Raw genomic sequence first — 12,702 nt, 5'->3', positions numbered from 1 at the left:
GAAAGTTTTAAGCAGTGACAGGATCAGACAAATATTTTATAAAGATTGCTAGTGTGAAGAATGGCGTGGATTGGATATTACTGGAGATAGGGAGAATAGTTGACTCTTGTAGACATCTAGGGAAGAGATCGTGATAGTCTGAATTAAAGTGGTAGGGGCATTTTAAAATGGTAGGATTGACATGACTAGATGTGAGTAAAGGAGAAGGTGGCATAAAAGTTTCTGGCTTGGACAGCTGGTGAAGTGGATGGAAGGTTTGTGAGAAATTTGATGTTAGGTGTAGATATGTTGAGTACTTCAGAGACATAGAGGTGTTTACAGAAGTGTATTTGTAATTTGGAAGACAAAGGCTGGAAATAAAGATTTGGGAATTATTAACTTAGAAATGGCATTTCGAAGCCATTTGATGTATGAGGTCACCCAGCAAGACTGGGCTGAATGAAAATAGAGTCAGGAATCCTGGGGAACTCTCACAAAGCCTGGAATAATTTTTTTAATTATGTTTTAAAACTTTAAACATCTTTAATGGACTGTTTTAATGTTTTAAGAGTTGTCCTTTCCTTACAATTAGATATAATGAACTCCTTTAAATTATGCAATTACAGATGTCTTTTACTATCTAAATCTATTTGGTTTGTAAGTTTAGTTTGCAAGAATTCAGTAGTCCAGAGTATTTTGAAAATATATGTAGGATTGCTAGTGGAAAATTCTTTCAGAAGTTTGGGAAAACAAATGAAGATTAATTATCATCTACATAAGATTTTAACTGTATGCAGTAAGATGTCAGATGTTAATTTGACATTTGGTAAAGGTAGTTCACATGTTTTATAGCATTGTTTAGAGTATTAATTTTAGGGTGACCATATAATTTATCATCTAAAGTGAGACACTTAAGAGTGGAAGGGAGTGCTTTTTATAATTTTACTAGAACAACAGGCATAAAATGGAACTCCTGGAAAACTTGAAGATCTTGTAGTTTTTTCTGGAATTATTCTTTTGTGAAGTGCTAAGAAATGAGAACAGATTAAACAATGATAATAATAAGGAAAGGTTTTATGGCCAAGTAAATTTGCAAAGTGTTAGATATAAAGTTAACATTTTTTTCTGCTGGACTTCTTGGAATCTTTAATGTGTCAATATGATTTGAGAAGGGAGAGCATAGTGGGAAATTATAGAATTTTGAATTTCCTGAACTTGTTTTGCCATAGAACCCTATTTCTCTGAATATCTATTAACACTATGAACCTAGTTTGGAAAATGCTGATTGAGAGTTCCTATCATTTATATCAGAACTCTTTAATATGAAGCCCAGTCAGATTGCTTCTTAGTTGTAAGTTTTATTTTGGGATTTTGATTAGTGATGTCTAGGCAGCTAACTATTGAAATAAGTAAAATTTACAAGTTCAAAAAAGATAATCTTAATTACATTTTCCAGAAAAACATTGCAGTTTTGTTATTGGGGAACTTTGAGAATTGAATACTAATTTATCGAACAGATTTTTAAAAGGCCTTTTCTTTGTTACTTCGTCCAGACTAGGCAATATGCTTATATTTATTTCTTCCTTCTTAGCATTTTAGACTTAGGATGCAGTGATAGGTTTTAAGTTTCTACTTATTCTTTTTGATTGATTATGATAAGCTCATATTTTATTTCACTTTCTAATGGCAACAAAAGCTAAAACACTCTTTTAGCATAACCATAGTACATTTTTTTCTTTTGTTGGCTAGTTTATAAATTATCCTTTAGATTTAACAGCAAAACATTTTTTTCCTATTTCTGTGCTTTAAAAAAATTACTTCTTTTTTTTTTTTTGTCAGTAACTTTGGCATTGCTTTTTGTTACTGTTAATATTCTGGATATACTAAAATGAATGCTGTTAGAGTTTTTGGTGTCAGGTTTGTGACTAACTCATCTTCCTTTTCCTTCATAAATTTCGGGACGAGTGTGTAGTATGTTTTCATGGTCCTCACCTTGAAATGTATTTTCATACACAGTAATGGAATTTTTTCTAAAGAGAATAAGAGCATTTTCTTAAACTTGCTTTCACTACTGTAAAATCTTTGCATGTAAATATTAATCATAATCATTTGTTATGAAGATAATGATCTGTGTAAGTTTTATAGTAGGTTATCAATTTTACTTTATGTAGAATAGCGGATTTTTTTGGTGAGGTTTCTCTTATTTATAACTAGTAGAATAATTGGGTGAAAGTGTTCTGTGTAGAAGACGAAGGAGTTTTATCATTAATAGGTTTCTGATGGGATTTTAAGGACTATTTAGGCAAGCTGTGATTGCACGTTGTTCAAAAGCTTGAACAACTTTTTCATGTAACCTATTTTTTTTTCTTTTTAATATTTCTCTGTAGTGTGTGAAGAATCATTCCCAGGGCTTTAGAACATTTGTGTACATCTTTTTCTAAACTTGTTTTTCTCTGAAATTTACAAATCAAGACTGAAGTGTGATAACCTTAATTATTTTTCTTGTGCACTCTAGACAGTATTTATTGATCACCTTAAGATTGAGGAATCCTGAGGAAAAAGTTACATGAATCCTAAGTAGTTGACTAATCTTATTTGTAATTTTAAACGCCATTGTTATCTGGAGGGAATTCTCTTATGATGTTCCACAGGACTTTATAGTCTTTACCCTATTATATCTCAAGTTTTAAGGATGACCTGTATGACTGTTTAAGAGGTAAAATTCTCAGATTCTATAGATGGCACAAAACTATAAAGAATATGTTAGATGACAGAATCAAGGGGAATTAGTTGGTCATCATCATCTCTTGGACATTTACTAGGTGTCATGTACTATACTTAGTGTAGGTGATACAGAGATAAGTGCTTGTCCTTGAAAAGCTGAAAGTCTAGAGGGAGGACATAGACTAGAAAATAAACGATTTATAATACTATGTGACAACCGCTGTAACCTTCAAAAGGGTTATGAAAAATTAGAATGAACTGGAAAAAAATGCAATAAAGATTTAACGGCACTAAATATAAAGTTCTACTTTTAAATTTAAAAAGTTTATATTAGAGGATGAGGAGATTTGACTTAATAGCAGTTCATGTGAAAAAAATTGAATAAAAGTTTTAGTTAACTTCAGGCTTATTATGAACAACATATGATGTGGATGCTAGTCTCTCTTCCTGCTGAAACAAAAGCAAAATACATACCACATCCTTCCCCTTGCCCAAATAAAACAAACCAGTCAGCCTAAAATGCAAATGCCTTTTTAGGTTACATAGGTAGAAATACTGTGTTCATAGTAAGAGCAGTGGTAATACTGTTATGCCTAAGATTAGTCAGACTGCTATCTGGATTATTTCATTCACTGAGTAGAATGGACTGCAGAATGTTTAGAGAACAATGATCAAAGTGAGAAGGAGTCTAGAAACCAGGCTAGTTGAAGGAAAAGAGCCCTCTTAACACATACTAAAAATAGACTCTGGTGCACCAATAGGACAAACTTTTAGAACCATTAGGTGGAAGTTAATGGAAAATGTTGATTTGTAGACTTTTCAGTAATGTAGCCTGCTATAAAATTAGGGTTTTGAACTCTTAAAAGTGTTTAAGCAGAGACTGGGAGACCATCAATTAAGGAGGTTACAGATGGAGAATTGGACAAGATTTCTGAAGTTCTATTTTATGTTAAGATCCTATGCTTCTCCTATTTCCAAAAATCATCACTTTTTCAAATTATCTAATAGTGTCTGTTATTGTCAGTACTCTGTAGCATTGTGTGGACTTCAGCATTTTGAGTCTGAGCTCCAGTATTTGCTAGCTCTGTAACCTTGAGTAGGTTACACCTGTTACTCTGAAATACTTCTCTTGATTCTTTCTCTCTAGGCTTTTCCTTATTGTTTTTCTGGGACCCAGTTTGAAGGCTGCGATTTAAAGATTTCGTTTAGTTATAGAATGCATTTTTTCTCTCAATTTTTGTTTTGTTAATATTTGTCTCTTTTCCTTTTTGGCTTCTTTGTCTCAGAGTATACTATTTCTTTCATTGCTTATCTTGTGTGATACTTAGATTACATGAGATGGTATCTCCAATTGCAACTGCAGATTTTGTTTGTTTTTGGTTGGGGGGGTTGGGAAAGAGTACTCTTTTATAATTTGATAAACTTAAAATTTCTTAAAGCTCTGCTTATTATTCTTTAATTCGAGATTTCATTTGAGAACTGAGTGGGTTTTCTTGTCTATAGGACACTTTTTTCCTCCATACAATGGGAATAATTATGATCTATCTCCAGAGTTCATGTGAGGAGATTTAAATAAGATAATCCTGTTTACTGTAATTTGTATGTAATTTGCAGAGTGTAAACTTTTAACATATATTAAGTTTATCACTATTTTTACTCTATCAACCCAAGTAAACGACACTTAAAATTTTGATTGAAAGCATTGATAATGTAGAAAAATTATACTGGCTATTTGGATTGTTTGTATTTCTTCAACTAAAAAAGAGTAGAAGAACAAGAAGAAAGATTTCATTTAATAGTTATATCATTATAGAATTTAAACATTTTAAGGAACTGTTGAGAACCTCTATTTAATCTCTTCATTGTTCGAAGTGAGACAACAGACTCCGAAAGATTGTGATTTAGTAAATTAGTGGCTGTCAGTACTAGAATCCAAATTTTATGTATACTAATATCATATTATGTACATTACGTAGAACATAGTAGGTGTTCAGTATCTTTCGAGAACTGAATTATAATTATATGTGTCTGTCTCTGAAGACTAGCACATCTCTGTTTGTTCATTGTTCATATATTCTATCTTTCTGCGTACTCATTTAGGACCCATGTGTTGGTCCAAAAAGCATTTATCAAACATCTGTTTGCAGAACAGCTTTTTACTTAAAAGTCATATTTTTCTACCTCTGCACAAGAAGTTTGGTGATGTGTTACATTTTTAAACTCTAAATTTTAAGATTAAGTTAAACTGTTTTTTTATTAGAAAAATTTTATCCAAATTTTAAAATCTTCTTAGTTGGGTTAGTGTTCAAATAATCATTTAGAAGGAGCCTTTTGAAGGATATATCCATATGTTTCATCAGATGTGATTGTACGTAAATGGAGATAATGTTTAAATTATCAAAAATTGAAGCCATGGTACACCATTTCCACAGTGTTAAGTTTATTTATACTTTGTGTGAAGGAGAATGGGATCTCCATATTTTGTCATGTGGGAGCTGAATGCATCCAGTAGGATGGAATAGACCAGGAAAGGAGGAAGATGATCAGTTAGAGGAGTAGGAACTACAGGTCATTTTTCAGTCATCTTATATTAAGAAAAAATAAGAGAAATTGGGTGGAACAAGATTATGGAGAAGTACATAGCCAGCCTGATTTGCTGCTTTAGTAGAAACTGTATAACTAGGTTTTCTGGTTGAACTGGGCATTGTTGACAAATTGCTAATCTAACAGCTGCTTATTAACTATTTAAATTAGAGAAATAATCCAGAAGTCAGTTTCATTGAATGAAGAATCTGACTCTGAAAATAATGAATAAAATACTTTAGTTTACTGTATGTAGTACAGGCTGTGCTGTATGCAATTATAGAATTTTTGATGATGTTTTTGCTTTTGTGGATAGAAAGAAAAAGTATAAATAAAACATTATGACATTGTTAAATGCCTATTTTGTCTATCTTTAGAATTCATTTCGGTTTACAATTGGTCATAAATTGATATACCAGATAAAGATTCAGAGTATAGAGTCTGCTTGATGACTAATCCTTTAAACCACAGCAGTGGGATATGTGAATGAGAGTAATTATGTTGTTTAACAGGAAGTATCTAATTCTTATTCACAATTTAGATACGACCTTTAATGATGTAAGGTCATAGCTAATGAGACAGTAAAACCTGAACTTTCTATTTAATCGCAAAAGACACTCTGTCTACTATACTTGTTGATATTACTTGAATATTGACTTGTATTTATCTCAGAATAAGGTTTCTGCTTATGTAGTTGGAATAGTGTTCTTGTGTATGTGTGTGTGTGTATGTGTTTGTAAAATTTTACATATCTAAAAAGGAGCTTAAGCGAAGCATCTTCTTATTGAATTGTGAGCACCTTCCCCTTCTTTCTCCCCATTCCCTTACTTTGTCTTGAGAACACTGGAAGCCAGCCTTATACTGCCAAAGAAGGAGATTGGAAGATTCCTCTATCAAAAGTGATTAGACAAAAGGGAACAAAAAGGAATCCTCGAAACAGGATTATTCTAGAATGAAGTACCCTGGTCTGCTCTGTGAGATCTTCTGATCATCTTTTTAATGTCCTACTCTAAGATACAAATGTACAACTGAAGATTCTCTCATATTTGAGGAAAATGTCAAGCATAAAAGGCAGAGACCAAAGCAAATAGCAAAAAAGAACCCAGGGATACAGAGACAGTGCAGGGAGCAGAAGAAAACAACAGCATCAAACACCGAATTTATTTATATCCCCAGAGAGAAAAGAAGATACTGCATTCACGGAAAATAAAAACAAGACATAGAGGAATGAGATAAGAAATAGAAATATGCAACAAACAGAGAAGAGTTCATGGAAATTAAAAATTTTAAAAAAGAGTTAGAAGATAAAGTTGAAGAGATGTCCCAGAAAACAGCTAAAAGACAGATATAAAATGCAAGAGGAAAAAGAAAATAGAGTAAAGGAAAATTGGAGAGGCAATCTAAGAAGGCCAGTATCTAAATATAGGTGGTTCCCGACTTAGGATGATTTAGCTTAGATTTTTTTTTTTGACTTCATAATGATGCCAAAGGCATATACACATTGATCTTTTCCCAGGCTAGTGATATGTGGTTAAGATACTTTATCATGATCCTGGGTGGTAGCAGTGAGCTACAGCTCCCAGTCAGACCCGAGGTCATGCGGGTAAACAATCAATACTCTTCAGTGTACTGTGTTGTCAGCCTTTTTTAGATAGTGTGTTCTGAGCATGTTTAAGGTAAGATAGGTGTAGCTATGATGTCCAGTAAGTTCGATGTATTAAATGCATTTTCGACTTATAATATTTTCAATTTATGATGGGTTTATCAGGAAGATAAGGAACATCTGTAATAGGCATAGGAGAAAGAGGCTAGAAGAAAGTCTAAGGAAGATTATTGTAAGAAAATGTCCCAGAATTGAAGGACGTGCATCTCTAAATCTAAATGACCCAGCAAACAATTGAAAAACAAAAACAAAAAGATTAACCCAACCCAAAGACATACTGTACAATTTCAGAGCACATAAAGAGAAGCTTCTGTAAGCTTCTCTGAGAGGGATATACAGGTGACCATGAAGGACTGGGGACCAGAATGGTGCCAGCCTTCTTAACAGCAACACTAGAAGCCAGAAGACAATGAGGAAAGGCCTTCAGAATTCAGATAGAACATGTTATTCTGTCAAGAATTATAAACTGAGTCAATTTCAGTTAAGTACGGGTAAGTGAAGATATTTTTAAACAATGTAGGGCATAAAAAAAATGTACCTCCCATGACCCATTTTCAGGAAGGTACTGGTGGAAATACCCTACTAAAAAGAGAAAATCAATGAAGAGGAAGAAGTGAGATCAAGGAAAAAAGGGATTATTATGGAAGAGAGACAAGGGAATTCCCAGGATAAATTAAAGGGAAGTTCTATGACCATAGTTGTGTACCAGGCCTAGAGAGCAAGCAGTCCAAGTTGGAACCTGATGGAGGGGTACAGGAGGAATATTTTTAAGAAAGAAATTTACTCGATGTATTTGAATATGTTAAGAGGAAAGACGTTTTTAGCAAGAATTTGTAGATGAATTAGAAAACTAAGCAAATGCAAAAATGGTGCAGTTATTAACTATAAGGAAAGTAAGGTTAATACAAATAAGGAAGAGTAATGATGATATACTTCTGTCTCAGCTGTGAATATTTACAGCACCAACAATTGATTCAGCCAAAATTTATGAGGGGAAAATGGGGATAAAAGAGATGTAACAGAGCTGAACCATTATCTTTTATAATAGGAAGTCACTTTATTCTTGTTACACTCTTACCATAGAAAAAAATTAAAAATAGCTATGTAGACCTACTATATAGAAGAATATAGTGAAAAATGCCAGAATAAATAGCTAAAAAGACTTGAAAGTGCTTGTCTCAGGGGTGTGAAAATGTGGGTGGGGCAAGGGACATCTGTTTTTCTTGTAAAACTATTTGACTTTTTAAACTGCATGTCTGTCTGGTTTTTAAAATTAATTTTAAAAAGATGCCTCTCACAAAATGCTTTTTCCACAGAACATATACACCTCTCAGGCATTCTTAATTCCCTGGGATTCTGAGAACGACATCATGTGGGGATGTAGAGTCAGCAGAATGCTGTCAGAGTAGGTAATGATTTCTTGTGGTAGCAGTGGTTGATGTTATCCTTAGTTATAAATATTCATTTCGTTGTAGTGCTAACAAATGAACATTTTAAACACATGACAGATTAAAATATATTACATTTCAACATCTCAGATATGTTTAGTTTTCCTATATGTTGTCAATATACAACTTTACATTGTATATTGACTGCTCCATGATTCTCTGAAGCTTTTCATTTGAGGGATGCTTCAGATGTTTGTTTTTTCTGCCCCACTCTTATTTAGCTTTTAAAAATACTGCATGTTTTTATTACAGTCCTTAAGAGTATGCTACAACTGCTTCAATAATAGTAATAGGTAGCACCTCATCTTTTAATATACCTGATTATAAGGTGCAGTGGTTAATTGGAATCTAGATGCATTCTTTTCTTAACCACCAGTTTTTTAAAAGCCAAAATGTTGAAGCTAGAAATGGAGATTGAATGTTAAATAAATTAATCTCGTGAAAGGTTTTTCTGTTTCCTGGTTAAAAGGCATGTGGTTTGTATCATTGTGTAAAAGCACAACATTTGGAGTAGAACTAGTTGTGCAACGTTCAACAAATTTCTTAACTTTCCTGGGCCTCAGCTTTCCTATTTGTAAAATGAGCACAGTACCTACCTCAAAATTGTGATTAATTGTGTATCCCATAAAACAAAAACAAACACTGTACCTATGTCATTACCCTTTTTTTGACCATCAAGCAAGAGATTTTATTTTATGTGAATTGTCAGCATGTTCTTCCATAAAAATAGAGTAATAATACATTTCTGCTGCATTTAAATCCTCACGTACCCATAGAATAAGGACAAAGCTGTCACCAATGAAGAGTTTATGGTAATCACTGAATTTCAGTTTTTGTTTGTATTTGACTTAGGAGAATGGAGATAAATTGAAATGGAAAGACATTCTTCTCTTTCTAAAATTTATAGATTTCTCTGTGAAATGAAGTACATTTGACCAATGCCAGCTCAAATTTATTTTTAACCTATAATCTTTGAAATATGTCTATTTCTCTAAAAGCAGAAGCTTATTTCTTAATATATTGTTTTTCTGTTGAAGTTCTTGTTCCATTTAAAATAAGTAATAAAAATCTTTATTTTGCACTCTGAGGACATTTGGATAGTAGGGAGGAATATCTTGCTGACATAGTAATTAGTGATCTCTGATAACATTATTTTTAAAAAAAACTTACAGGATTTTGGGGTAGACTTTGTTTTGAAATCTATCCCAAATCTATTATATCTTTGCATGCCTCCTAGAGAAGAACCTAACAGTTTGAGAGTTAATTAGCATTTATGTTATAGTCATATGTATAACTTATCTCTGTTGATTTCACTCCCACCCTTTTTTCTGGTATGACTTTCTTATCTGTTGAGTCTGTCTGTCTCTCTCCCACTCCCTCCCTTCAGGCATTTGAGGAGTTTCTGGCTGTTGTCAGGCCCTAGTGTTAGATGCTGAGGGTAATTTAGCCTTGTGCCCTAGAGCCAGGGGTTCCCCACCCACTGGCAGGAATAGGGCCACACAGCAGGAGGTAAGAGGCTAGTAAGCAAAGCTTTATCTGTGTTTGCAGCTGCTCCCCAGAACTAGCATTACCACCTCAGTTCCACCTCAGACCATCAGGCATTAGATTCTCATAGAAGCACTGGTCCCTGGTGTCAAAAAGGTTGGGGACCGCTGCCCTAGAGGACCTCAATCTGGTAATGGAATAACTTGTATAAACAGAAAATTATAATACAGCAAGATAAGTGCTAAAATAAAGATAGGAAAAATGGTCAGCAAAAGTAGTGAAGGAGAGAGTCATTTGTTTTGCTAGGCCTAAAGGGCAAAAGTTGGACTTTGAGGAAACAAAGCATTTTCCGGGCCAGAGAAGAAGGGCTCATATTTCTTTGATTAGACAGCTATACTGCATTTAAAGCTCTTTATACATTTTTTTCTCACTATTTCCACCCCCTTTATTGTTTTGCAGTCTGCAAAGAACTTCTAGAGGATTGGCTGGGAGAGGGTGTCATCTCAGGAAGTCGTAGGGAATTAGGGAAGGCAATTTCATTTTTATGGTATTTGGTATGAAGTGAGGGGATAAAACACTTGGGGAAATAACAAATGGTAAGCTTATGTGTGTCTGCTATCCAAACATTTCCCTGTCAGTGGTGGTAAAGTCAGGAATCTGCTGTTAATAGATCTGTGCTCTTGGGTAAGCCATTTCTTTTCTATGGATTCCATTTTCCTCCACTTTAAAAAAAGAGGCTTGATATAGATGGACATTTCCTGTTGATAGTCTCTTAGTAGTTGGGAGGAAAAGGAGAAACTGAAGAAATAAGTTTGGGAACACAGAGTTAAACAAAGTTAAATAGATTTTTTTACTACAGCCTTACATATGTGGATTGAATTCCTGGACTTTACCTGGCCTTGCCAGTGGAGTGAGTCAGTATGTTTCTAGCTCTGTCTTTTTCCTAATGGTTTAGTGGAATGAGCATGGGCTTTAGAATTATACATATGTGGGTTTGAATCCTCACTGCTACTTAGTAGCTCTGTGGACTTGGGTAAGTTATTGAAACCTTCTTAACTAGTTTCTTCATAGTAAAAAAAGAAAGACAATACCTTATGGAGTTGTAAAGATTTAGTGACAACCCATGTGAAAATATCACATGTATTTTGCATATAATGGGTCCAAAAAGGTATAGTTTAAATCCTACAAATTCCAGAGTTAGTATAGAATGCAATACTTCATATTTATATCCTGCATACACTGGTGTTTGAGGTGGGCTGTTTACGTGTTTCACATATTCTTATATAATTTACCCCCAAGAAAATGAATGTTCTTGAGGGCTCATTATTATCTTTTGCCATCCACATAGCACTCAGCATTCTCCTGGAGACTCAAGTAAGTGCTTGATAAATACCCGACAATTTCATCAAAACAATGGAATGAGGTGAGATGTGGTTATCTTACATCTTTCATAATCCTGGGCAGAAGTCAGTGAATTTATTAATATTAATTTTTTTTAGTTAAATGCTTAAACTTTAAGTTTGAAATAACTAGAAAAGACTGTAAATAGTCTTTTAAGCAAACAATAAGGAAAAAGTGTTATTTACAATTGTAAATTAGATTATTGGAATACTAATGTTTTACATTTTGTTTTGTCTCTAAGCAAATGGTTATGAGCCTTAGAGTTTCTGAACTACAAGTATTGTTGGGCTACGCCGGGAGAAACAAGCACGGACGCAAACACGAACTTCTCACAAAAGCCCTGCATTTGCTAAAGGCTGGCTGCAGTCCTGCTGTACAAATGAAAATTAAAGAACTCTATAGGCGGAGGTTCCCCCAGAAAATCATGACGCCCGCGGACTTATCCATCCCCAACGTACATTCAGGTCCTATGCCAGCAACTTTGTCTCCATCTACCATTCCACAACTCACTTATGATGGTCACCCTGCATCATCACCGTTACTCCCTGTTTCTCTTCTGGGACCTAAACATGAACTGGAACTCCCACATCTTACATCAGCTCTTCACCCAGTCCATCCGGATATAAAACTTCAAAAATTACCATTTTATGATTTACTGGATGAACTGATAAAACCCACCAGTCTAGGTAAGAATTTTCTATAATGGTTATTTGGTTAATTTGGGGGGATACATTTTCATTTTAGAGTTTTAATTTGATCCAGTTTATTATTTATAAGGAAATTTACATTTGGTAATAGCATCCAGATGATGATGTTTCAATTTTAGACAGAATCAAATATATTAAAAGCTATCTTTTAGACAAAGAAAAAGGTATAGTCAACTTTCCAGTGACGGTTGCTTACACAGCAAATATTAAAAAGTTTCTAAGAAGACAAACTTTTATACTTTAATATTTTAGATTGCTGATTAATGTTTTACAATAACCCTTACAAATTAAAAAATTAAAACCTAGTAATTATTACCAGCTTCTGAATTCAGTTCTTAATTTCCAGGTGTTGATGACATCTAAAACAAATGACAAACTAGTTTTGGTTATGTAAATGAGTCAGTGGTTTTAATTATTATAAAGGAGATTTGAGCTTTGATGTGTAGTATTGCAATTTCATCCCACTTTTTAAAGTGGAAATGCGTGCTTTTTAGGTGCACACATGATCATGATTATATAATATGAATATTTGAAATTTCATTTACTTTGTTTTCCCATCATTTGGATTAATGTCTAGCATGTTAATAGAATTTAATGTTTTAATCAACTTGTAATTTTAATTGCCATAATGCAACCTTACTTTAATTAATTAAAAATAAAACTGACCCTATTGTGATCTCTGATGCCTTTGGTATAATTTATTTAAAATATC

General features: G+C 33.5%; 1 protein-coding gene across 2 annotated transcripts in view; it reads left to right on the top strand.

Annotated features, from left to right (window-relative positions):
* PIAS1 (protein inhibitor of activated STAT 1) overlaps positions 1 to 12,702 on the top strand; it is a 102,007-nt gene that overhangs the window by 16,034 nt on the left and 73,271 nt on the right. The window contains exons 1-2 of one of the 2 annotated variants that reach the window (XM_039865204.1): positions 11,247 to 11,305; positions 11,525 to 11,969. In XM_039865204.1, the coding sequence (XP_039721138.1) occupies positions 11,528 to 11,969 (442 nt within the window). In that variant the 5' untranslated portion in view covers positions 11,247 to 11,305; positions 11,525 to 11,527. Of the gene's footprint in view, positions 1 to 11,246; positions 11,306 to 11,524; positions 11,970 to 12,702 lie in introns of those variants that run through there. The other variant, XM_039865203.1, reaches the window with a different exon arrangement.

Source organism: Pteropus medius, unplaced genomic scaffold, assembly GCF_902729225.1.
Source record: "Pteropus medius unplaced genomic scaffold, Ma_sr-lr_union100, whole genome shotgun sequence".
NCBI classification, from domain to species: domain Eukaryota; kingdom Metazoa; phylum Chordata; class Mammalia; order Chiroptera; family Pteropodidae; genus Pteropus; species Pteropus medius.
Note: the sequence above shows the minus strand (reverse complement) of the source record. Positions and strands in the feature narration are given on the sequence as shown.